Raw genomic sequence first — 26,804 nt, 5'->3', positions numbered from 1 at the left:
CTGTCAGTGTAGTTGCAGAACTACTATTGCAAAGTTATTATTTTGCTGACATCTAGTGGACAGTACGGGCTCTGCTGTTAACTCAGGCTTCTTCATATTGGACTTGGAATTGTACACAAACCTTGCATCCTACATGTTGTTTTTCTTGTTCTTTCAGTGACGAGGGTCCCTGTTCAACCCAATCAACCACCACCTGGTATTGTAGAATTAGATGGGGAAAAATTTACACTGCAGTGGTAAGTTGTTTTATTTTAAAACATCCATTTGAGAACATATGTATTTTAACTTTTAATGAAAATATCTTTTCGCTTGCATAACCATTCTTTGATTTGTGCTTTTATTACAGGTTAAATGCACACTTTGAGACAAACTCTGAGGGCACTGTGTCTCGATCAGAAATGTACTCTGAATATCTGGCTACATGCAGTAAAATGGGACGAAGCAACATCTTAAACTCCTCTGGCTTCCTCAAATGTCTGCGGTCAGTTCCTCCCCTGCGTGATACTTTTCTATTCTATAGGCACTTAAAGATTCATGTCATGAGTTTATATGGACCTGTAAAATGGCAAAAAAATTACTAATACAAATGTTAAACAGGATCAATAAATCTTCAGGTCTGTTGTAGTACCAATGCCTTGAGCATTGCTTGCTTTTTTTTTTCTTCTTTTTTTTTAATCACTATAAATGTCTAATTTTTGACTTGGGTGCTCTGCCACCACAGGACTGTGTTCCCAAACCACACAATGCGTCGGCAAGAGGAGGCCCGGGCCAATGTCCAGGTTCAGATTCTGTTGGTAGGGCTAAGGCGAAGGTCAATCCCCTTGCCCATCCAGCTGTACTACCAGCAGCAGCAACAGAGTCCTGCAGTACCTCCAGTAGCTCGACATGAAGTCCCTGGAGACCCTCAAGCCCCACCACCAGGTAGGGAAAAATCACTGTGGATTATAAGGATTGACCTGTAGCTCAGTTAGTTGGATTCTGTGTTCCATGTGTGAGAATTTGTCTTACAGTTTGTTGTTATGTTTATATTTACTGTTTTTTGGGACCGATAATATGAAGGACTGGCACCATGAGAGCACAGATATCTGTAACCACAGTACGGTATAATTGGTAAAAGAGGCATACGGATAGTAGGACCAAGTAGGTCCAAATGTTGGAAGCTGAATGGCAGTTGAGGGAAAAAAGTGATGCTGTGTCACAGCATGATGGCTGTCTTCCAGAGAGCAGATTTGGTACCACTAGTAACAAAAGGAATGAACTAACAAAGGCAAAAGTGTTTATAAATGATCAAAGTGAAAGAAGTTACTTGGAGGAGCTTACTAGGAAAATTTACAATATGATATTGAGCACAGGACATTAGGCAGTGGTGCGTTCAGTTGTTCTTGTGTGTAAACATGAACTAATTAAAAGTAAACAGACGTGATTACATTCACTGCTTAAGTCGGCAGTCAAAATGACAAAGTATCTTCAATCTCTTCAATTTTCTATCAGAGTATCGCAATCTTCTAATTTACTTTATTTTTGTGTGCTAATGTGTGACAAGGATTACCTCCTGGGCATCCCAGTCATGGACCACAGTTTTCCCGGGCCCAGGTTTCCAGTATGAGCCCCAGTGGCGGTGCTCCATCCATGGCCTTGCCTGCGCAGGAATCTCCTCATGCAAACCACCCGACTGTTTCCCGTCACCTGGTGCCCCCCACAGTTAACACCAAACACATTGGCAGCAACACAACAACCGCAGCAGATTCGATCTGGTCCAGTGGTCCAGATTCCATCATCCACAGCAGCCACACAGAACCACAGCCCCCAGAATGTGTCTGCACCACTTCCGGCTCAGCAACAACACTCTCCCATGCTTCCCACCGGAACCCCCGTCACACTTTTTCAGCAGGTACCACAGGGCCACATCCTCACGGCCCGGGTACAAGGTGTGTGCCCGCCAATCACCCAGCACTCACCCCTGCCTCAAACCCCTCCCTTGTCTGGGCCTCAGGTTGGAGCTACCCAGGTAGACCCTACTGTACTGGCATCTTCTTCTTCCTCCTCCATGCAGGTGGGGGGTGGTCAGGGGCTCAGTGTCACTGGCGTGCCCAATTCCCAGGGGTCACGTGTCACTTTTCAGAATATCGCCCCTAAACCAGCGCCAACCCAGTCAGGTGGATCAGCAGCCACGATAGCCCCTCCCAACCAGCAGCCTCAGCCTCAACAGCCACAAAGTGTAGTCATAGTCAGTCCCAACCCCCAACAGAACCCAGCCTACACCCCTGCCATACACCAGATTGTTCTTGCCAACCCCTCCACTATTCCTACTGCCCAGACTATCCAGATAGCTGGGCAGCCTGGAGCTGCTTCCAGCCCCTGTCCATCATCATCCCACTCCAACACACAGGTCCAGCCCAATCAAACTGTCAGCCATGCACTGTCCATGAAAAGGCAGCAACAGCAGCAGTCGCTCCAAATTATTTCTCCAGCTCCTCCCCCCCAGTCTACCTCCACTGAGTCCAGCTTGATCAAACAGCTACTGCTTCCAAAGCGAGGGCCATCTACACCGGGAGGAAAGTTGATCCTTCCCGCCCCACAGGTCCCTCCTCCCAACAGCACGATAGCCCCTAGTCCACAGGTCCTTTACCAGGCAGGTTACAGCACCCAGGGACCCTCTCCTCAACCTCAGCAGCTCAATGTTCAGCTAGTGCCTGGCCAGCTTCCTGGCCCAGGAGCCCCAGCCCTCCAGACAGTCCAGCTTGTGCCAGGCCAGCTGATTTCTACAAGTAGCCCAGGGGCGGCTACCATCATCCAGGCGCCCGCAGCAGCTGGACAAGTAACGTTCACAGTGGTCCCCAATACTGGCTTCACCACCTCTACTGCTGCTGTTGCTGCCGTCAGCCAGGGTGCTGTGGCTCCAAGTGTACCCCCTCCTCCATTTTCTACTGGAACAGTGCCCCAGCACACCCCAGCGGCTCCACCACCACCGCCACCACTGCCAGCCCCCCTCAGAGGAGACAAGATTATTTGTCAAAAGGAGGAGGAAGCCAAGGACGCCACGGGATTGCACATCCATGAGAGAAAGATAGAGGTGATGGAGAACTCCTCTTTGGCAGAGGGTGACTCTTCCATTGGTAAAAGTAATGGTGAAGTTGGGGCAGGTGCCAAGCTGCTAAATGGACGGAAGTGCATGGAGTCTAATCTACCTCCATACCACTCAGGGAACAGCCAGGGGGCACTTAATGGCCCTGCTACACAGAGTCACCCTGCTAATGGGAAGCAGGCCCTCTCCCCTGGTACAAACACCCCACTGGAGGGAAACCCCGACCCGAAAAAGACTCTTGTCAATGGGGTGTGTGACTTTGAACGGGGTGACAGTGGTGGCAATTTTAACAAAAACATTCCAAATCACATTGCTTCCAAACAGTACTTGGGGAATGGGGAGGTGGACCCCTCTGAGAAAACTCACGGCTCAGATCCCCCTCTCCCTAGTCCTCCTCCCCCCCAGCAGGACACTGCCAAAGCCCAGCAGGCTGAGCGCCTGGCCAATGGACCCCAGGCATTAGGCACACGGCCTCCCTCAGAATTAACTAATGGACCTGTGGGGCCGGGCCACGCTGTGCCTGTGCTAAGACAGCAACTGCTCCCCAGTTGTTCCCTCCCCTCCACTGTTACTCTTAACTCCCAGAGTCTTGCTGTCTCAACTGCAAATGGAGTGACCTCTGAGGCTCGAGGCCTCAAAAGGCCAGCTGAGAATGAGGACCGCAGCACAGCGGCAGCATCATCGGGGATCCCTAATAAAGTGGGGGTGCGGATTATCACCATCAGTGACCCCAACAACGCCGGCAGTAGTGCCACCATGGTGGCAGTGCCAGCAGGAACAGACCCAAGCACAGTAGCCAAAGTAGCAATAGAGAACGCCACTCAGCAGAGGAACTGCACGCCCACACAGGCAGCTGGCACGACGGTGAGTCACATTAGGGTTAGTTTCACAGTAAGCAACGTTTATCCACAGTGATGCCTTATAGTTAATGTCAGTCTGGTAATTTTATTTATTTATTGACAAGGGGGAATAAATAAATTACTAGGTCATGTTTGTGTGAGAGTAGAATAATTAGTTAAAATACGCAATATGGAAATCTTATAAGCTCCCATTAAAATGTGTATTTAAACCAAAAAAAAAAACAAAAAAAACTAATAGATGAAGCATTGTGGAGCTACAGGTTTGTCCCATCCTACAAGTCATACTATCCAAACATAATGAACCCAGTTTTTGATCTGAAAATGAAATGTAAGTACCATTGTCAGTAAATCATGAATCCCGTTCCAATATGGAATACCTTGCCAAAATGATGTATTGTTTACATTCAGAATTTTTCAGATATTGTTGTCATTTATTAGGTGTCCATCTCAAACCCGTGTAGTCTGTAAGGTCCTTTTATGACGGAATAACAAATACATGGTTTTTGTTTTGAGGCCATCACTTTCACTGTGTTGTGTAAATATATGTGAATAGCATGTGTATTTAGAGTTATATTGAATGCTTTTAACTCTTTTGCATTTGTGTAAATTATACCTTGCATTAATACAATGGAAAATTTTTTTTTTTTTTTTAAATCATGAATTTAGATTGTTAAATTACTAATTTAATTTCTCTTTCTGAATGAAGACTTACACATACCCAGTCTACAGTGAGCAGGTGAAAACTGTTCAACAGACATTTGCATCTAATCAAAACGTACAAGATATTGGTCTTAATGGACTCTTGTCACTTTCAGTGTTTGATCTCCACTTGCTCTCTAGTTGTTTATGCCGATAGGTTAGCGTTTGTCATGGAGGTTAAGAAGGTGAGTCCAGTTAAGACCATGTGGTTCTCACTGATACCCACCTCCTATAACAAAGTAGCTGAGAGAACAACTTTAGCCAGTAGAGCGGCCAAGGTTACATCTCAGCCTACAACACCTCTGTAATGAGGATTTTATATTCTCTCATTTATTAATTAAAACTGTATTCAACCTACTTGGGCATTTTAGGGCAAATGCATGTTGGAGTTGGTTTTGTTGTTAAACTTTTTTTTATTCTTTTTATTTTGGTTTTTCACAATAACATAAATTGATACTTCACCCACAGTATGTGGCATTCCCAGGTCAAAATACATAAAAACAACCAGACCTATGCTGTAGGCCTATATTTTCCTGGCGTGTGTACTTGGTGATTAATAGATGATTCCAACAATACTCAAGTCCAGAGAAATTAGTTTATTTACCAGGTACACAATATGTTTCATTTGATTGCCTGTCAAAATGTGACTTGTTTGCTCTTCTGACAGAGCCAAGTGACATGCTGTGTATGTACACCACTAAATACAATGTGAAGGAAATGTATTGGCTATTTTATCACCTTAGTCACAGGTTCTGTCAGACTGTGTTTATGTTGTATGTGCAGCAAATGGCATTTTCTGCTGTCCAGTCCCGTAAGTCTTTGTTTGTACTAACATAAAATCTTTTCCACAGCCTACTGTTACCCCATCCTCACCTCCTGTATCCCAGCCTTCGCCAGCGGGCAACCACAGTCCTCACCTCCCAACGCAGCAAACCCCCTCAGCAGCACCACCAGAGCAAAACAGGAAAGCAGGGCAGAACTTCAAGTGTCTGTGGCAGTCCTGTAAACGGTTCGTATCAACATGTCAATACTACACATATTGGCTGACGTAACTGCAGATATGCCCACTATTGTGTTCCCTCTGTTGATCTGTCCACATTTCCTCCTCTAGGTGGTTTGAAACGCCATCTCAGGTGTTTTACCACGCCGCAACGCAACATGGTGGGAAAGATGTGTATGGGGGCCAGTGCCAATGGGAGGGATGTGAACCCTTTCCCCGGCAGAGACTGTCCTTCATCACGCATCTACAGGTGAGATTCTCCTTTTTTGTGCATGACAGTGACAAGTTATTGGTTGCAAAAACAAGGCCCAGAAGTTTTTCTTTGTGTCAAACTACAACAGTAGCCTCATGTCCTAGTTCTATCAAAGCATGACATGATTGTGTTTGTGTTTGTTCTCAACCTGTACACCCCACAGTGCCGTTATCTTGGGACCGTGGTCAACAGCAGCAGACACTTCTGTTTTTCCCAGTTACACTTTCTGTATAACTAATATTACTGTCCTAGAAGAAAAAAAAAATTAAACAACTGTGAACATACAAAATTGTGAAATTTTTCTAAACTATTAAACTGTTGTGTTTCCAGGATAAGCACTGTTCTCGAGAGGCTTTGCTGGCGGGACTGAAACTGGAGGAGCAGCAGGCACAGAGTCCCAATCAGACTTCTTCCCAGTATGTAAACCTTTCTACATTAATCTTCTTAATTTGTACTTTATGTAAGTTACGCACAAAAAATGAGACTGTTAAATATCAGACTTTCAAGGAAGCATAAATGTCTGTCAGAGTGCTGAGAGGCTTTAATTTGGTAAAATATAAATGATAAACTTGTTTCCAGTTGAGTACTGTGGTTTGGTTTACAGTAGTCATTAATGTGTGTTGTGTGTGTGCGTTTAATGTGTTGTGCAGGACTCCGCCAGCGGCAGGCAGTACTCCAGCACCACGAGCACCAAAAGCAATTGTCAATCATCCGAGTGCAGCTCTCATGGCCCTACGCAGAGGCTCTCGAAACCTGGTCTTCAGGGACTTCACTGTGAGTAAAAGTCTCATTGTGACCACATTTCTCCCCTAGCTTGTACACACACACACGACTAAAATGCAGAGGGTTGATCATAAGCTCCTTTTAAAGCTGGTTTCAACCCCAGGGTTTGCTCCATTTCAGGTTCATTCATATGTTGGTATCAACTGCACATGTTTAAGTTCTCATCATTAAGCAGGTTGAAGTGTTGACAATTTGCCAGTAAAACATGTTTGAATAACATAACAATGATATAAGAAGAATAAGACAAATAATAATAATGATGATAATAATAATAACTCTGAACATCTCTTTCAGGATGAGAAAGAGGGACCAGTGACGAAACACATACGACTAACTGCTGCCTTAACGTTAAAGAACATTGCAAAGCACTCTGACTGTGGTCGCATGTAAGTGTCTTTACATGGTTATGTGGACTTTCTGTGAATTTTTAAGAACTTTTTGTGACCGTGTGATGACAATTATGTTTTGACTATTGTTACGTGAGGATGGGCCAGTCGGTGTAATGTTTCTCAGGATCCGTGAACTGAGTATCTGTTTTGTTATGCTTAAATTAAAATTAAATATAATTGGATTTCTTTATGGCTTTATCTTTCAGGTTGGTAAAGAAGCACGAGACGCACCTGTCTGTGCTCGCGCTAAGTAACATGGAGGTTTCCACCACGCTCGCCAAATGCCTTTACGAACTGAAGCGCTCTCTCCAGGCTTAACGCCAAAAGGACAACCTCTACAACCTTTCCCCACACCCCTGTTCCTCTCCAGAAACGAGAGGAAAAAGCCACCGGTGAGCCGTAGCGGGTCTGCAGGGGGGCAGAGGACAGGAACCAGAATGAAGACCTTTTCTTCTGCCGCGCCTGACGCCCACCCTCCCTGTCATCCTCACCTCCTTCCTGGCCAACCTGTGTTTAAATCCCCGCCCTCTCCCATCCACACACAAAAAACTGCCACGGGGTCTTCCACCAGCTGCCCACCAGAGGGAGCTCTTAAAGACTGCTTCCCTGAGGGACTCCACCTACGAAACCCCAAACAGGAGCACATTTTGTTACGTTGTTTCTTATTTGTCCCATACACGTTGGAGTGAGTGGTGGTTGACTGAAGCGTACGGGTGGGTGGAGAGGTGGGGGCGGGGGCTACTGTAGGTGAAAGATGTCCCACAGGGTGGGGTGGAGGACGACTCGGCTGGCAACTGGCGCAGAGAAATTTTTTTTTTTCTTTTAGAAAATTGGTAGCTTGGTTTTCTTACTTGAGTCAATATATTTTCACTTATTTATTATTGAAATGAATACCATTACAATTAATGAAAAAGAATCTTGTAAATATGTTGTGAATATATATAAAGAAGATCCTCTTTCATGCCGATGCAGCCACTGGAGAACTTGCTCTGTGGAGTAATAGAAGCATTACTTTGGTAGGATTGAATAAAGTAGTTTTTTTTTTCTGTTTTGTTTTTTTGTTTTGTTTTGTTTTTGCTTTTTTTATGATCCCTGGTCACTTGTATCTAATGTGATTCTATACTCAGCAGTGGATGAATGTACTTAAAAACCTGTAAATAATTCTGCAAAGGTACTGATGCTGTAAAGCTTAGGGAGGGGGTTAAAACAGTTTTTTGTGGAACTGTGACATTTTTTGTATAATACCTTGTAGAACTCATTTTGCTGGCTGAAAGAGTATGGAATAATATATCTCATGTCATTTTGTAGAAGAAAAAAAAATATTGAAGGTATTCTCTCCCTTCCTCTTCCCTCACACACCCTCCCCTCAACACGCGCACACACACACAAGTAACATATATCCACTGTAAGCGTTTTGTCATTGTACGGGCACAGTGCGCGTACCAAAATTTTTTTGTATTTGTAAATTGGTTTAAATACATGGAGTTTTATACAGGTTTTCTCCTGTGTTCTTTGCTTTACGTGCAGGTATGATATTTTCTTCACTACTTTTTTCTATCTTAATATAGTGTGGAGTTTTATTGTACTATTTTTTCATTCTTAATACCATGCCACATTCCGGCTCACGTCCTCAGACTGTCCTCTACCGTGTGTTGTGTAACATTTATGACTGCCTGTCCTATTAGCATCTGACCGGGGCGACCCAACCATCCTCATTTCTGCGGTGTCAGTAGGATGTGTGACTATACATAGACCTAACAGTCTGTTAGAGATTGGCTTTATTTACTTTGGTGACTGTTTATAGTTTTTAAATAAAACACTGAACATTTTGCTTTGGTTCACGCTTTCTTTTTTTTTTTCATCATAACTTCATCTGCTTTTCTTCCCTTTTTATCAAAGCACCTGCAGCATTAATAGTAGAAAACACCAGCAGAGGATGAACCCTCCCTCTCCAAGACTCATCACGACTCTGTATTTTGTTCTAAATAAGATGTCTGAACCGATGCCAGTGTTTTTAATATTCAGCGCTCACTTTTCATGGTTGGTAGTTGGGACTTCAAACGGCCCTCTTGTCTGATCGAACCTAACAAGCACCATTTACTGACGAGCTCTTTCTTTTGTTCCGTTTAACCACTGGACACTCTTCCTCTGGTTCATTCCTTTCAACATAATTGAATTGTTAATGACTTTGCTGAGCGCTCCACTTCCCACAGTTCCTAAAACATATTTTGTGCTTAATCATACAATACAGTGAGCTTTCTGCATTCATCAAAAGGCTGTGTGGTGTCATATTTAGTCGGTGTTGAGGCTTTAACTGAGGTCTGTTGTTACTGCTGTCTGCTATAGTATTGTGTGTGTTTGTTTTGTTAACCATCATTCCTCATGTTAACCACAAAACAAGGTTTGATTGTCTGTGTTCCTTAGTAATTGAGAGATTTACTGAAAAACTAACATTTGTATTTGATGTACAATCACTAGCTCACTTTTACAAATGATGCTGTCTGATACCAATAAGCCCACATGTTCATGTTTTTATGTGGATGAGCAGCAGAGGAATCTATTTTCTGAAGTACTTGCATTTTAGTCCGTTTCCATTTCCTGCATCTTTATACTTCTACCCTACTGCTTCTCAGAGGCAGAAATTGTGCTTTTTACTCAACTACATTTGCTTGACAGCTTTAGCTACTTCTCAGATTACAATTTTTCATCATTTTCATTTTTAGTGAAAACCATGCTTCTCAAAAATATTTTGAATGTTTGTGGTAAACTCAAGGATTACGTGTTTATTTATGGGTAGAGAAAATTCTCCTTAGGATCACTAAATTAGAGACATGGTTCACACAGGACAGAGTCGACACAAACATGATTTTATAGAATAGGATGCCTTGCTCTAGACAAAAGTCCAGAGAGTGAATGAAGTACTTAAAATGTGGTCAGTTGAAAACATTTACAGTAGTAAGATGCAAAATACATATTAATTCCGGTAATATTAAGAAGCCAAAAGCAATATATATATATATATATATATATAAATAAGTGTATGACTAACATTAGCATGGGTCAAGTTACTGCAGTCTGACCACTGAATTTTTTAAGTGAAGTACACTTGTTAATACTACTTAGGCTTTAAATGCAGTATTCGTATTGGTAGGTTAGTATTAAAGAATCTGAATACAGCACTAGTAAACACCATTTTCTTATGCAGTCAATGTAAAAGGGGTACAATACATATAAATTCAAGAGCTCCCTGGTCAAAGCATGTAATTATTCATTAATAACATAACACAGTGACAGACCGTTCTGCGCAGACGCCGATCAGAATCAGAGTTCAGTGGATTCGGACACAGAATGGCAGTGGGTTGCAAAAAAACCATCATGTTCAGTCCTGTGTAACAGTCTTATGCTGCCTTCATGTGCTACCGGGAATAATAAAATTCACAAACCGTCATGTTCAGTCCTGTATAAAAATCTCATGCTGCCTTCACACACTATCGGTAATAGTAACATTTGTAAACCATCATGTTCAGTCCTGTGTAACCGTCTTATGCTGCCTTCACGTGCTACCGGGAAGAGTAAAATCCACAAACCCTCATGTTCAGTCCTGTGTAAAAGTCTATGGTCCACATCAATGTCAATACAAAACAAAAAGAGGGTCAATATATTTCTTCCTAATCTGTGTGTTACACCATAAACTTAGTTAAGTCATATGTGAATGTGATGAAGTCATACGGTAATGATGTAAAGCCCTTTCAAAGACATATGGTAACTATGAATACATCCTTTACATCCAAAACAGGAGAGCCATTATATTTTTTCCCAATCTGTGTGTTACACCAGTAAGTCTAGCTCAACTCCCCATTTTATCAACTCTACTGCCTCTGGAACCCCATGGGTCAATGTGCTAGTGTACATTAATAGAGAGAGATAGCAACAGAATCTATTATAATATTTTTAGGGTCCAAACAATTCCACTTTAATTTTCGTCTTCACCAACATCTGCCGATATAAACACTATTAATGCAGGTGTTGAAGACGAACATTAAAGTCTAATTGTATTTGTATTTACAAATACTGTTTGGTGTGTGCAGTTTACTAAATAGCAGAGCCATGGAGGTGAGTACTACTGTGTGTAAGTTTCTGTTGTGTGTTTGTGTGTAGTGATCACAGACTCCGGTACGCGGCGCCAGTTCCACCGACTCACACCGAGACATGTGGCTGAGACTTTATGAAAGCTACGCTCCGTTTATAGGCAAAAACAGTTTCCAGATTCTGCGATTCGTCGGGATTTCATAACAATAATTTGGATTTTAAAAGCCGTTTGACGGGTGCAAGCCAACTGCAGTAACAGTTAAAGGTGAGTAACAACAGTTGCCACTGGCTAACAAGCGCTAACGGCTAGCAAGCTAAAGCGACGTAGGCAGGTGCTGTTGTTCGGAGCAGCTAGTTAGCTGTGAGCTAAATTTGTGTGCTGCTAGCCAGCTAGCTAACTTATGACCTTCAGTACAATCATTCAGCCTAATATTACACACTATTTAGCCATGTTTGCTGGCAAGCTAACAACAGGCAGTTAGCTTCGTTGTAGCTGTGTTTTTAGCTAGCAATAGCCGTCTGGCTAACCAACAACAATCATGTTGACACCGTCGTGTTGGCACTGGCTGATCGAGTTGGTGCTATTTTTTGTGCCTCAAAGAGCCAGGCCGTGCTGGCACTAAACAACAGCAAGATTTCAGCAGCATCTACCCGCCAGTGTTGACGTTATTTATCTTGTTAACACTTAGACCAAACACGCCTTTTAATTTTGCATGGAGATTTGTCTTACGTTAGACTCAAGTCAGGCTTTATTTTAAGCCAGCAGATCAAATACAGAGTTTAAGTGACAGTTGGGCCACCAGGCGACAGATTAATGGCCTGTGTTCATTTGTTTCATTTATAAGTGTTTGGAAACGACTGGGCTTTCCGCGGAATTTCTGTCCGGAGACATTCTGACGGTTTTCTGAGATCGTCATAATGAATGTGGTCAAGGTCCAGGCTGGTTCTGGATCAGCTATCAGAGGCTTTAAATCTTAGGAACGGGCTTCATGCTCATAGTCAGCCGTGTACTGACCTGCTGAGTTAGTTACGTATAACATGTATCTGTAGAGAAGTAATGCTTAAGGCTGGGCTGTGGATGGATGGCTAAGAGCACATTTTTGAATAGACAACTCTTAAATCAGTCTGATCATGAATGAGTAGCTGGGTCTTGGTCATAGGCCGCCACTGACAAACGAAGTGAAAGTAACTTGAAGAAAACTTTTAAGCTACATTATCATCCATATCACAGGAAGATTTGAAGTAATGCTGCAAACACCTCTATTTTAAACGAATTTGTATTTGTTAAATCTCCAAGTAATATTTTGCCCTTAAACAAACTTTGCAGGTAATAATTAAAATGAATCAAAATGGATTTTCAGGTCAATTTTAAATTGAGTGTCAGATTGGGTCTGCTCATGGATAATGATCAGCTTTGTTGCTAACAATTTAGCCCTCTTGTCTTACTGGCATGTTTTTTCTACACTGACAAAATCTTTTTTTTTTTCACTTTCTTCATTCTCTCCTCTGCGTTACAGTGGTGATCAGGACAGCTCAGGGCTGGACATGACTGGAGCTGGAAGTGGTGAGACTTTACTCTGTACTTTGATACTTCAGGAGATACATTTCTTGCTTTACAACATGGACTGGTGACCTTGTTCAGACTAACAAGTCAGCTAAAAGATCACATCAACAGTCCTAGATATGACCACCTATCTTCTCATTTTTTGCTAAATACAGAAATAAATGGAAAAGTATAAGTACAGCCTCTTGTTTGGTAATAATTTGGGTTCAGCAACAGAGGAGTACAGATTATAAAACATGTAAAATAAAAGTTGCTTTTAAATTTATTTTTTTTTTTATTTAAGTTTTTGTATTTTTTCGCTAGTTTAAGTTTATGTTTGTTTTTTTTTGTCCACAGTAATCACAGTATGACTAACGATATTGATCAGTAGCTGGGTTTGATATTTAATTAGAATTAAGGACTGTAATTGGCAGTGAAAAAAAATATATATATATTGCATAGTATTAGTCGGTATTGGTAGAACATAGCATTTGTAAATATATATTTTCTTAATGGCTTTGTAGTACACACTTTTATGACACTTATTATGACACTTAATCAGACATTTGTTCAGAAATTTTCTGTTGACATTTGGAGCATCAATATCCATTAGCAGCCAAGAACTGTACTTCAGAACTAAGGGATGGCTCAGGGTCACTTGAGGTGACAAAAACAAGATGACATAAAATGACTGACTCTGCAAAAAGTAGCAATTGTGGACACATAGAAGACCTAGAAAAAGGTCTGGATATCATGTCCCTTTTCCAGTGTTGGTATTGGTTTGATATGCGTCAACTTGGCATAGGTTTTTTTCCCTCACTCAGTTTCCACTGAGTGAGAGCAAGGACCACCAGGGACTATTGGATACTATTTCTAGTATCACCTTCACCGAGGTTCTGAGCAGACCGAAGCAACACTATGATTATGACATGCAGTCATGTAGATTACAGACTGGTTGAGCTAGAATTTTTGCAGCTTCAATATGAGTCCTTATGATGCGATGTAGGATGCATAAGAAAGTGGAAATTTCAGAGAACGACTAAGACTAAATTTTCAAGTAGACTCCATCTTGATAAGTAACTTGGTCTTGGTGCAATGTCTTATTTTGGAAACTATAATCCATAGTTGTTGTTTCTTCTTCCTCCATTGATGCCTTGCTCATAGCTGCAGTTGCACTGAAGACAGCGCCACAATAGTTTATACTGCATTGCTATGACAACTGCCAGCAGTGAGGGAGAACTACACCTGCAATGGAAATGCAATGTCCTGGAAACTGACCCGAGCCAAACCTGGATGAAGCGAGTTCAATTGATACTATCATTAGCCGATTACTCATCCCAATGCATACCCTCAGTTTAGGGTTGTACTGTTTCCATCAATGACATCCCTGTGATAAAAATGTGCATCTCTCCTCTCTGTGTTTTTAGGTGGTCAGGGCCCACCTGATGGGGCAGATGCTGAGGAGGCAGAGAAGTGTCCTATCTGCCTGGGCGTCCTGGTTGGAGGGGAACTCGCCATGCCAGACAGCTGCTGCCACGTCTTCTGCCTCAGATGCCTCCTTACTTGGGCAGAGGTGATTGTCAATAGTATGGGATTAAAAATAAAATGGAACAGATTTTGATTTAATAACATAGTTGTGAGGTAGATAAACTAGTAGTTTGATGTCTTAAGTCACAATTCATCACATTCATCTGGATAGGAACAGTTAAGTTAGACTTACTATGTAATGCATTTTTTAGAACTACATATGTTGCTGATAGCCTTGAGCCAGTAAACTTCATAATGTTAATCATATTTCATTTGTTTACTTAAAGTTGCAGGCAGCTCCCTCCTGCCCAGTGGACAGAAGACCATTCAGTAATGTTTACAGATGGGATGGCAAACTCAGCTGTGTGCAGGTCAGTGTGGTTTTATCAGTTGTCATTGTTTATTGTCTTTAGAATTTTTATCCATCAGAAGACGTTTTTGTCATAGAAAAGGGCAAGAAAACTGCAGTGAAAGGGAGGAGAAATTCATATCTTCTTATATTCTGGCTTCATGGCAATACGTGGTCTTAATATGTTTTTTCTGGAATGAATGGCATTTGAGTTGTAAGTCAAAGCTATTTAAGTCATGACGACAGATGGTGCTAACATTTACATAACAGAATGAAAAATACATTTGAATTGGGATGGAAACCCTGCGCATTGACAAAAACCTATCACTGTTTTGTTGAAAAACTTGTATTGCAAAAATTGCAGGCAATATTTGGATTTGCAAGTTTGATTTGAGTCAACTTTCTTAATAACTGAGGAAAATATATGGATTACAGATAATTTTGAAATATGTATTTTTCCCCCTAAATAACTATGCAATAACTGCATTGTCACTGATTCCAAAATACCACCAGACCCATAATAGACTGTTGCAGCCTTTTTCAGTTATGCAATTTATAGGCTGAAACTGTGGTTCGATTAATTGAGCAGTTTACAAGGTATGGCGTCAAGATGAGGCCAGATAACATTGTAAACGTACATGACGTATTGTAAACCAAAAATATATATTTCTTTTTAAAAATGTACCTACAAAATTTATGTTGCTTCTATGAACCCGTTTTTTGCTTTTACAAAATGCTTTCTGCATTTACAAAACTCTTCTAAGGTTATAAAACATTCTGGTTTCTTTCTGAGGTGGGGGTGTGGATAAGATGAGAGGCATGTCCAGACCTGGTCCAGACAGGAAGCAATATTAGTGGTGATGGACAGACATCGCCTCATTCACTACAGTGGCACGTTTGTGAAATACCACTGTAATGTGTCTATTTCACCTTAAATAACACCACTCATTATTATCTGGCCGAGTGAAGTTGATTCCGTTCTCAAAACCAGTTCTGAGGTCCGTAAACAAAACCAGTTTCATTTATAGAATGCAGAACCAAGCCAGGCACCAAGCTCCAAGCTCCGATAAACGTAACTGGGAGCTGATGGAGAGACTTACTCGGAACTGGATCCGAGGTCTGTTTAAGTCAAAGGGGCTCTGCTGTATGCACAGCCAGGCTCTGTGTCCGGTGCACAGCCATGGTTGTGGCCGGCTGTGAGCCGGGGCTTGGAGCTTAGAGCATGGCTTGGTGCGGGGCACGATGCTTTCAAATGACAGCCCTAATTGTTTTGACAACGTTTCTGAAATTACATGTTTTATAAAGAGAAAAGAAGTAAAAAGCTTGCTCTTCACAACATGTTCTCTTTACCAAAATATTGTACCCATTTGTAGTTTTTAGTCACAGGAGACCCTTACATTTTATTCTCTTGATCCATTTCTGCAGTTAAGATGTCAGAGGCTAATCTAAACCTTTTTTCAGTCTTCTTGTCTTTATTTGCTCAATGGGAAGGAAAATTATTAAACAGACTAATTTTAGTGCTGGTAGATTCTAAAATCCCCACGATTCACTACACTAAAAACCAATCCTCATTAAATTCATGGTACACATGACTCAAGATGCAATGTTCTTTATGAAAAAAAAACTGTGCTTCTCACTGGCACTTTCTTTGTGTGTCTGTGAGAGGGAGCCATAGAGAGTGACAGAAGTGAAACTCCACGGGGAATCTCTTGTGGGTGGCTTGAAAAAAACTTGTCACTTATGGATTGATTCATAACATTTACTACATAACGTGAAAAACAAACTGCAGTATATTAGTCTATATGTTGCTCATGTCTACTTCATTTTAATTTAACCGTTTCGCAATGGCAATCTCTTTGGCGCTGCATTTTTCCCTTTACAGCATTCAAATTACTGTAACTCCTGAACCGTTCGTGCGATCCACAAAATTGAAAGGGTATCTGAAAGCTGAGATCCAACACTATATAACACTTTACGGCAGCAATGTGGGACTCAGTTACAAGTAGAAAGGAAATGTTTCAGGGACTTCCACACAGGCTAAAAAAACGCCTGAAATAACAAAAAATATGAAGTCATAATATGGATACTGAATGTTCAAGACCAAAAAGCATGTTTGAACAGATTTAAAATACTTAAAAGTGTATTTTTGCAGTCTCAAAAAGTTTTGTTACGGACATTTACAGTTGTTTCTGATAATAAATATGCTTAAAACTTAAGTCTTCATTTTTCTTTTTTACTAAAACACACTGTTTTTAGCATTTATAATTTAAAACGATGATCATTAATGGCCAGATATTGAAAGTTAAGTTCTCCCTGAAAACAAATGTGCAAAAGAATTGGCAAAAAAGATATTTTCTGGCACTTTTATTGCTAAGAAAACATGAAGTCACGTAGGCAACCTGTTATAATGGCAGTCTTAAAAGGGTTAACTTAGAACTTTTTTTTTTTATAGCTCGAAGGCTTGGTCTTTAAATTGTTGTCTTGTTTTCATTAAAATGTAGTGACCTAATTAAAGCACTGTTTGTCAGTACATGCTGTTGTATTGTGTTTGTTTGGACAAAGATCTTTTTTACCTGCAGAACATTTGACTTTAAATGGTGTGCTTTAAGCAGTAACACTATTGATATCTGAGTGACTGCAGCCTTTGACATAAACACAGACGAGTCAAAGCTGACTGAAGCAAACATCAGCCTTCAACCTTAAGCATAAACACTGAGTGTCCTGTATCTCTACTTGTCCTTTGGCTTCTTCAACAACCAACCAACCACTAGGAGCTAGAGTTAGAAAATGAGTGCTTTAGCTTTTGTAATTTTAATTTTATTTTTAAAGTTTTTTTGTGCTGGTTAGATTGCCCTCTGGTGTCTTTTCTTTAATTAAACTGCAGTGCAGCATTTCTCTCTCTGTCTTGCCAGTGTCCAACATTTGAAACATACATCAATTTTAAATCACACAAGGGCTTATCTTTCACAAGTCATTGAAACGTTCATAACAAAAGTAACCGTAATTCTGTTGCTGCTGTGTAATAAGGTTCCTGTGAGGAGGAGAGTGACTCAACCTGAAGCTGAGAGTTACTGCCGAAGAAACAACGAACAAAAAATCTGTCTCAAGTGAGTATCACCCTTTTATAATTGAACCATAAATGCACCTTAAGGAAAGTCTTATAGGATGTTGTGAAATAAGAGCATACAATTAACACGTGTGTCTTTGAATTGACTGTGAAATGCTAAAAACGGGAATACTTCCTTTTCCAGAAGTAAACTTGTGAGACCATTGAGACAGCAAAAAGCTGAGAGGACGGTAGATGGGAAAACAAAAGGACTCATCAGAAAATGTATGAAAACTTTATCTATAATTATATGATTTAGGAGTATTTTGATGGCCAGACTAATATGGTACAAATGTTGTTTTCAGGCAACGATGAAGATCCTTCCTCACTGTGCAGAAAAAAGGTGTGTTTTGGAATCACTTGTTTTTATTTGACCCCACACACACACACACACACACACAAACACACACTTTCCATACTTATTAGTGTTCATTTCATCTAGGTGAGAGGAACAGAATGCTGTACGTGGTCACCGTCTCCTTTTGTCCCTTTATCGACATCCACACAGGACATGTAAGTTATCCTTCCCTCTATGCCAAATGATGACAAATTCAATGAGACTGCAGGAAAAAAAAGCAAAACAAGTGTGATGTATTTATTAACTGAATCAAGACCACTGTGGTCATCAACATCCAGACAGAGTTTATGCCTTAACCACATTCACACAGTTCTGTTTACATTCTGTTGCTTTTACATTAAGCACACTTTAAGTGTGAATCACAGGCCTGGAAATTGTATTGGTATTGTAATAGAACTGATTTAAGAGTTCTTTTACAAAAAGGAGCAAGTGATTGGACTGTTTTAACTGTAATGTCAACTGCTGCATAGTTGTAGTTGTTGAAAATGTTTCGAAAGCTCTATTGGCTGTTGTTAGGTTAATATGATCTTGAATTTATCTCTGGCCCATGATGATTTGTGCAAGTAGGAATTCCACTCTGTCTACTTTTTATCTTAACAAAAACTGATGGAATGGCATTTGTAGCCCCTAAAAACAAAGTGTTTAATCACTACTTATAATTTTCCAGATAGCAGTTTGTTTAGCGCTGTGTAATTGAGTAATATGTGACAAATGCAGGACAATCTGTCAAGTACATTAAGTACATATCATATATTATTTGACTGAATTAAAGTTTTTAACTTTCTTTGCTTTAAAAGTGGATGGCAGTGGATGTTTCAAGTAGTGCAAGACTTGGAAAGCTAACAAGCAGAATGGAGCAGGATGCTGACTGTAATCAGCCAATAGAATTTATTTGCATAGCAGCTATTTTCCTCTGACGTATCTGTCAGCGTTAGAAGCTCAAAGGCAGTTATTAAAAGGATAATGCTGTACTGCTGGCTTCATGTCGCATTAAGGCACAAAATCTGACAAACTACTGTCACCTCAATGAATACTGAAAATCTGAGGGATGTTGGGCCACATGGCAGATCAAAACAACATATTTGAAATGGTGAGCATTCAGCCACAAAATGTCTGTCTGTCTTGCCTTCTTTTGTTGTCTTTTTGCTGTTTTTTAACATTACACAGAAATATGTGTTCCGGCTGGCATAATGTCATATGACAATTTCTGAGTTGGGTAAAAGACATAACAAGGTTGAATTCCTATAGTGCGTTTCACTTCTAGGTGTGTTTTTGATATTTCAGAATAAATCTACCCGTTTCCTGTCTTGTCACATGACACTACCAGACTGTAATGTTAGCTAGCTGTGGTTGAATGGTTGAACGTTGGCTGTCAGTTTCAAATTGCCCATGCTGTTTTACTCTACATCTGACATCTCTCTATTTTCACTGTGTTGTCTTATCAGTTGGTGATAGTGATGGAATGACAATTTGTCAATTCCATGCATTCATGACTTGAACACAGCAGTAGAATATTATCCTTTTACTTGCAATATCATGCCTTCCCAGCCTGAGCGTAACATCAGAGTCAAATGACTGCCACATGAATATGGTCCATAGCAGGTTTAGCCCAACAGACTGCTTCCTGTGATGTATGGATGATGGTCAAGTAAATCCTTGGACAGTCCATCATAAGTGATTTCTATCCACATGTTGTTTTTCATCCTCCTGCAGTGCAGAGTCTGTGGTGGAAGAAGACATACTGTATGACCACAGCTTCAGACAATGCAAACCTCAGATACAAGGTTGTGTGTGGCTGTCTTCTGCTGCTCCCATCCCTGCAAACGGCACCTCAAGGTAATAATGTACTCCAGCTGAGCAGCTCTGGCTTTGTCTGATGGCTTTGTGTTTGGTACCTCTGAGAATAACTCCTACATGGTAGTTCTTATAATAACTTCACACTAACCCGGGCACAAAAAGGCAAGAAAATGAGTTTTGAAGGAGCCAAACAGACAAAATAAAGACTGGAATTTTGCAATGTTTTTGTAGGAATATGATAAAGGACATCCTACATTCCTATTTTGGTTTTCTCACAGGGAGAGTTTTCACCCTACTGACAGGAATCGAAGTATGTTTCCATTTGGTCTCAGCTCATCTCCCTTTACCTCCAATCCACTGTCTGGCCACAGCCATTTTGGTGAGCCATGTCCGACAGAAATTTTACAGTAACCAAATTTTGCTTAATGTTTACTTACCTACACATTAAAAGATGTTTGGCATTTTGAAATGTTAAGATGAAATCCTTTCTCTCCTACAGTGTTTCAGGGTGTTGTCTGTGCCATTACATGTCCCAAAGGAGGAGAGAAAAGAGGAGGTCGAGCGTCAACCTCCAAAGCTCCCACCAAAGAGTCAGAGTCTCTACCATCTAGGCGATCTGGACGCAACAGTAAAATCCAGGAAGAGACTCCCGCCCCTGACGCATCATCGCCACGGCAGTCTGGTTCATCAGATTCCGACTCGTCTGCTGGCCAGTCTGCCAAACCAGGCAGAACTTCTCAGGTGTCGGGGAAGAGGAAGGGGAAACGGGTAACAAACCGAAAGGCCAGTGGGAAACGGAAAGCCACAACAAGAAAGAAGCGCTCTCCTGAAGTTGTTAGTCTTGCAGTGAGTGAGGGGGAGGAGGAAGAGGGTGATGGGGGTAATAACACTGAGAAGGAGGAGGAAGAAGACAAAGGTGAAAAGGAGCAGGATACAAACAACTTGGAACAGCAGTCACCTGCTGCAGAGAGCCTCAGTATAGACCAAGACGGGTTCAACTCCACTGATGAGAAAGGTGAAGGTGAAGAACCGTTGAGTAATGATTTGGCCCAGGACTGTGACGAGACTCAGGAACAATCTACTGAACAAGATCAGAAACCAGATGAGGGAGAAGACAATCCGTCTTGTCCCTCAGACTCAGCTTCCAACAGCCCAGAGTCATCCTCTGAGGCCTACTTGGGCAAAAAAGAGGAGGAGCAGCCTGCCGCCCCTGTTTCCACTGGAGAACATGACTCCTCTCCATCACCTTCTGATTCTCAACAAGAGCTGTTGGAGAATGTAACCTCTCCTCACTGTGAAGAGCAGGGGAGGGAGGAGGATGATGAAATGGAGATTTGTGCAGAGTCAGAAACCATCAATGAAGAACCTCCAAAGGAGGTAATGACTGAATCATGTGACAACTCACCAAAAGCTGATGTTGTGTCTGCTGGAGAATCACAGGAGGAGGTGTCTGTCTCAGAAACAAACGCTTCCGAGGGCACTGACACCAAAGCGCCCACATCATTAGAAGAGCCTCCAGTAGATGACACTTCTGAAAAAGAAGTTCAGAATGACAGTCAGTCTGCAGATGATACTAATGTCATCCCCATGGACTGCAGTTCACCCACAAGTGAGCATGGTAGTGATCCCCTTTTGGAACTATCTAAGGAGAGTGCTGCACCAGCTGCTGCAGAACCTCCTTTGAGCGAAGTCACCAAGGATGAGAGTGTCAAGGACATACGTGAAAGAGATAGGAGCCCAGAGAGAAAGAATGGCAAGCAGCGGCGCTCCCGCTTTCACTCGCCGACCTCCACTTGGTCACCGAAGAGGGACTCCAGGCGAGATCCATCCAGGCGGTCACGCTCACGGTCTAGAGAGCGTGACGGCAGCCCACCATCTAGTCGTTCCTCTCGGGCTCGCAGCAGAGAAAGAGACAGGGAGCGAGATAGCGAGAGAGACTATTCTAGGAGGGATCGGAGTCGTGAGAGGAGGAGACGCCGATCCAGGAGTCACTCAAGATCCAGGTCCCGTTCTCGGTCGAGGTCTCGATCTAGAACAAGGTCCTACAGACGAGGGCCCAGTCCTGCTCGCTCACCATCTAGAGAACAGTCCCCTCAGAGGAAGGACCGGAGGGGAGGATGGAGGTCTGGGCAGGGAAGTGGGGCTGGTGGTGAGGGAAGAAAGTATCATGGAGGCGCTGGCCGCTTTGAAAATGGTGTGCCCACAGAAACTTCTCCCGATCGACAAGGTGGGTCAGACAATCCTGACTGGGTTACAGAAAAGACTCGCAATGAGCCTGAGGGCAGGAACCGCGACTTTAGCTTTAGCGGTGGCTCAAGATGGGAAGACCACCGCAACAGTGGAGGGAACAGGGGAGAACCACGGGGTCGAGGGGGCCGTGGAGGGTTTGAACGTGGCCGTGGCTCAGGACGAGGTGGTGGCAACCGTAGCTTCTATAGCCAGCAGGACGAAATGCCTGACAACCGCTGGCAGCCCAGAAACAACTTCTCAGGAACAGGCAACAATTCAGGGAATGATGCATACAGCCGCTTCAATGAAAACCGGGGCAGCAGCCGGAGGAAAGACTCTGAGCCCAGCGAGTCTATGGTTGACCGGTCAGGCTGGTCCTCGGCATCCAGCTGGGCTGTCAGGAGAACGCTACCTGCAGATGTTCAGGACTATTACTCCAAGAGGGAAAGAGGAGGACCAGGAGGCTGGAACCGACAAGAGGATGAACAGCCAGCAGCAGCAGCAGGTCAAAGTTCTCCTCAGTCTGTCTACTGTTAAAACCAACCTTATCTTAATTTGCATTAATAAATACTGTCATTGCAGAAGAAAATGCAAAAAAAAATTTCCACATTTCCCTCTGAAAACTGGAAATCCTTGAATTGGGATAAATCTTGGCAAGAGAACATAATTTTAGTCGCTCAAATCAGTGCTTCAGCTGCAGGCAGACTGAACCCAAGCCAACCCAAGCCCCAGACACATGAACTTTATTTCGGAGGGACCTTTTATTTCTTTGAAATCATTAACTTATTCCATTCCATTGAAACTTTCACATCTACATTCTACTTTTGTGATCATCTATTGTGTTTATATTTTAATTTAATTAACATATATAGCTAAACAGTTTTTTTAATGAAAGATTGGTGGCTTTGTAAAATGTACAGTGATTTTTCATGTATATTTTTGCCCTTTGTATGATACACAATCAATAAGACCAAATGCATGATAATGTGATAATTTTGTTAAATTTAGTAGTTGTAATCACTAGATAATCTCTTTATTTTCTCAACACCATTATGGTTGTAAAATATGGATCCTGCATCTGTCTCTCCAGCCAGTTATTTACATCCTCTTTACTATGTCGAAACTTAATGAATTTTATAGTGGTTGCTGTAATTTGCAGGCCAGTGCTATATTTATTCACTGCAAATTTCCTGGATATTACCTGTGACAACTTTTGTTAAAACATTTCACTGAAAAATCAGAATATTTGTTGTCCTGCTACAGATGCTTCACTGTGTCATTTGTTTTCTCCAGATCCTCCGAAAAGCGAACCACCTCTGCAGGCAGTCCCTGGTAACGCTCCAGTGCCTGTGTTGAATGTGATGCCGCCGCCTCCTCATCCTCCTCAGCTGAATGTTCTTCATCACTACCCCATGCAGGGCCCACGAGGTGCTCTGCCTGTCACCTTGCAGCCCGCAGCCCCATATGCCATGCCCCCTCAGGTCCCTGTGCACCTGCACCCAGCCGTGCCCCTCCTTCAGGTGCCTGCTGTCGGTGCGCAGGGCCTCCCACCCCCTCCCCCACCACCACCCCCCATGCAGCAAGGCAGCCAGACCGCTGCAGCTCAGCCGGATGGCCACACAACACAGGTGCGGTAGAGGTGGATGTTGATGTTACAGAAATTTTCTGTCTCTTCCACGGTCCTTACTCCCATTACCTGTTGTGCTCTAGATGGCAAGTACCATGGTGGGTTATGGGAAACCTGGTCTTCTTCCAACCCCAACCAAAGCGGGTGTTCCCACGCTAACCCAGGTCCAGCCACCATCCAGTCAGGTGCTACCATCCTCTACAACTCAGCCCGGCCAGCACAACAAGGCTCAAGCTGACAGCTCCAAAAAAGAAAAGGTAATCACGAGTGCCTTTTGTGTCACCACAAAGCATTTTTCAAGAGGTCATTTTATTGTTTAGTTAGCAATTTCTCTTGACCAAATGGATAAATTTCTCCTCACCTAGAAACAACAGATCCAAGAGAAAGCTATAAATGAAGTGAAGACAGCCATCAAACCTTTTTACCAAAAGAAGGAAATAACAAAGGAGGAGTACAAGGAGATTGTCCGCAAAGCTGTAGAGAAGGTACTCTCTTGGACAATGATCATATCCACTAAGTACATACACAAAAACCAATGTTTGTTACACCTGCGTTGTCTTTTTTTCTGCAGGTATGTCACAGCAAGAGTGGCGAGGTGAACTCCAGTAAAGTCGCCAACCTGGTGAAGGCCTATGTGGATAAATACAAACACGCCCGCAAAAAATGAGCTCCCACCCTGCTGCTGGCATGGTGGTGCCCTCACAGACCCACTCAGCTGCTCAAGTGCAATTTCCTCTAGCTGGAATTTGGCCTCCAAACTGAAAGATGATGGAGCGCCAGCTTTTTCTTTTTTGATATCTCTACCCTTTTATTGAATGATGAAGATTTTTTTCTATAGATTTTCATATTTTGTTAGAAAAAAAGAATTACCCAGTCTGAAATTGTAATGCAAGAGCCCTTTATTTTGCATAGATCATGTGACTTGGGAACTACTGTAAGGAGCGCAGGGTAGCGTGGGGGGGTGGGATGATAGATCTTAAAAGATGCAACGCTCTGTGAACGACATCAGCTCATGTAGTGGAGAGCCTGCTCCAGGGTGCCGACTGGTACGATGAATTTCTCCTATATGGCATCCTGTCTGCATAGCTTGTTAATTACATATTGTCAATGTTCTTTTTAAAAAAAAAAAAAAATTATATGTTTCAGATGAAAGCCTAGTTTAAAAACAGTGCGTTGCCTTTATTAATCTCCATGGCTCAAACATGGGCTGGAATCTGTTGAGTGATTGTAATCAGGACCCTGATTGGTTGAAGAGACACAACGGCCAATCAGCAGCAAGTGTGTATTGTAAGCATAGGTCTCAGGGTGTGGGCTGATTAGGTAAAGTTACCCCACCCACCCCCTGCCTGAATGTGTAAGACATGCCAATGCGTGATGAACTGAAAAAGTATCCAGAGAGTAGTGAAATAAAATTAGCTGCTTCCTGATGTGTGCTGTGTGGGTTTGTCAGACATTCACATGGAGGAAGGAAATGTCTGTTTTTATTTTTTTCTATCTTCGTGGTGGTGTTTCTGTATATCTGTCCGAAAGATTTTAACTGACGGATGGCACATAAATGTTACTTTCTTTCTATTGCTTCATAATTCATCCAAGTAAAGCATTGTTTTAAAAGCATTAAATTAAATAGTCTTCATTCTTAGATTATATTATAAACCTTAGCCAGGACCAGACTGTTGAATGAGGACCAGTATTGGGTTTTATACCTAGACTAGTACACTACAAACACAAAGTTAAGGATAGTTTAAATTTTTGGGCTATGTTTTTCAGTTGGGATTCTTGCACAGTGCTTTTTACTTTTTTGTGTGTGAATTGAAACACATTTTTAATGGCCAGACAGTTTTATTTACAAATGGCAAAAATGACAAAAAAAAAAAGAAAAAAAATCCTTAACTTTTTGTTTGTGGTGTATGTGTGAACAGGAACCACTAGGGGGCAGTGAAGAAAAGTTCAAAATTAAACATCCATGAGACTGCCTCCAAAATATGAGCAATATTTTCATCTATTGGGAGTCATGTTTCATGGCACCTGACACATGTATGTCCAACAGTATCCCTGTCCTGCACTGAATCAGCTTTAACTCAGTCGGCCAAACCTGCCTAATGTGTCTGGTCCAACACCAGCAGCTGCTGTGTCGGCTGTGGAAGCAGAACTAAAGGCCACTGCCCGCAAACTGGGAATGACAGGCCATGTGGAGTTGTTGAGAGTTTTCAGTGGTGAGTCTTTGTTCATGACCCATTGTATGTACTCAAAATCTACAGGTTTATAATAAATACACCCTTGTTTTCCCTTGTTTAACCTGGATGTAGTTAACCACGATGATTTGTAGAATTTTTAAGAAAAAGGGAGCCTTGTTCACCCTTTTAATCAGTATGTTGGAAGTACGGTGGCCAACAAGGGCCAAACACATTGCAATGACCCATTGCATCTCAGTTAAGAGAAAACAGCTACAAGTACAGAAACAATGCAAATTCACAAACTCAAACACAAGTCTAAACAAGGTACAAAAAGAGGAATGTGGTGGAAATGGAAAAATGTGCCGCAAGAAACAAAAACACATGCATAATCATCAAGTGCTCTGCAAACAGAGAAACTATGCAAAGCACAAAACAATTCAAACCAAGAAAACATCTGCAAACGGAAAAACGCTGCATAACCAATCAGTAACAACGGAAGTGCTCCAAACCTGTAGGAGGCGCTGTCAGCAGAACAGCTCAATGCACAGACACAGGATGGAGAGAGAGATGAGAACAGCTGACTGACTGGTTCAAACTACAGTGGGAACAAACTGAAGTTCCGCTGTAACGGTAATGTGACTTTTATTTGATTCTATTTGACACTAGTCTGTTGTCTATAAACGCTGGCTAGCTGCAGGTTTGGAACACTTCTGTTGTACTGACTGGTTATGCAGTGTTTTTCGTTTGCAGATGTTTTCTTGGTTTGAATCATTTCTTTATTTGCAGAACATTTGATGATTATGCATTGGTTTTTGTTTCTTGCAGCGCATTTTTTCATTTGCACCACGGTTCCTCGTTTTGTACCTTGTTTAGACTTGTGTTTGAGTTTGTGAATTTGCATTGTTTCTGTACTTGCAGCTGTTTTCTCTTAACTGA

At 42.0% G+C, this 26,804-nt stretch overlaps 2 protein-coding genes across 4 annotated transcripts in view; both read left to right on the top strand.

Moving 5' to 3' along the window:
* Window positions 1-8,900, top strand: part of arid2 (AT-rich interactive domain 2) — a 30,711-nt gene extending 21,811 nt beyond the window's left edge. Inside the window, 11 exon segments of the mRNA XM_030148967.1 lie at window positions 158-236; window positions 347-481; window positions 722-921; window positions 1,544-1,691; window positions 1,693-3,949; window positions 5,496-5,653; window positions 5,756-5,894; window positions 6,228-6,313; window positions 6,548-6,671; window positions 6,975-7,066; window positions 7,276-8,900. Coding sequence (XP_030004827.1) covers window positions 158-236; window positions 347-481; window positions 722-921; window positions 1,544-1,691; window positions 1,693-3,949; window positions 5,496-5,653; window positions 5,756-5,894; window positions 6,228-6,313; window positions 6,548-6,671; window positions 6,975-7,066; window positions 7,276-7,387 — 3,530 coding nt within the window. The 3' untranslated portion in view covers window positions 7,388-8,900.
* A 2,335-nt stretch (window positions 8,901-11,235) lies between these two features.
* Window positions 11,236-25,123, top strand: scaf11 (SR-related CTD-associated factor 11). Of its 3 annotated transcripts, none has more exons than XM_030149203.1 (15): window positions 11,236-11,423; window positions 12,676-12,722; window positions 14,129-14,274; window positions 14,516-14,599; window positions 17,605-17,684; window positions 17,829-17,908; window positions 17,989-18,026; window positions 18,126-18,196; window positions 19,755-19,877; window positions 20,117-20,217; window positions 20,338-22,572; window positions 23,361-23,695; window positions 23,778-23,951; window positions 24,060-24,179; window positions 24,266-25,123. In XM_030149203.1, exons 2-15 carry the CDS (start codon window positions 12,704-12,706, stop codon window positions 24,359-24,361), a joined length of 3,702 nt encoding a protein of 1,233 aa, XP_030005063.1. In that variant the 5' UTR covers window positions 11,236-11,423; window positions 12,676-12,703; the 3' UTR covers window positions 24,362-25,123. The 3 variants fall into 3 exon arrangements, with proteins under 3 accessions (XP_030005063.1, XP_030005061.1, XP_030005062.1); XM_030149201.1 differs by having other exon boundaries at window positions 23,358-23,695; XM_030149202.1 differs by having other exon boundaries at window positions 12,676-12,724; window positions 14,128-14,274; window positions 20,338-22,566; window positions 23,358-23,695.
* Window positions 25,124-26,804: the final 1,681 nt, after the last annotated feature.

Source organism: Sphaeramia orbicularis, chromosome 12 (assembly GCF_902148855.1).
Source record: "Sphaeramia orbicularis chromosome 12, fSphaOr1.1, whole genome shotgun sequence".
NCBI classification, from domain to species: domain Eukaryota; kingdom Metazoa; phylum Chordata; class Actinopteri; order Kurtiformes; family Apogonidae; genus Sphaeramia; species Sphaeramia orbicularis.
This window is presented reverse-complemented; position numbering and strand designations above follow the sequence as displayed.

Coding starts and splice junctions, on each gene's coding strand:
- scaf11 (XM_030149201.1), top strand. Junction 18,197..19,754: donor TCGACATCCACACAGGACAT/GTAAGTTATCCT, acceptor ATCCTCCTGCAG/TGCAGAGTCTGTGGTGGAAG. Junction 23,696..23,777: donor CGGATGGCCACACAACACAG/GTGCGGTAGAGG, acceptor GTTGTGCTCTAG/ATGGCAAGTACCATGGTGGG.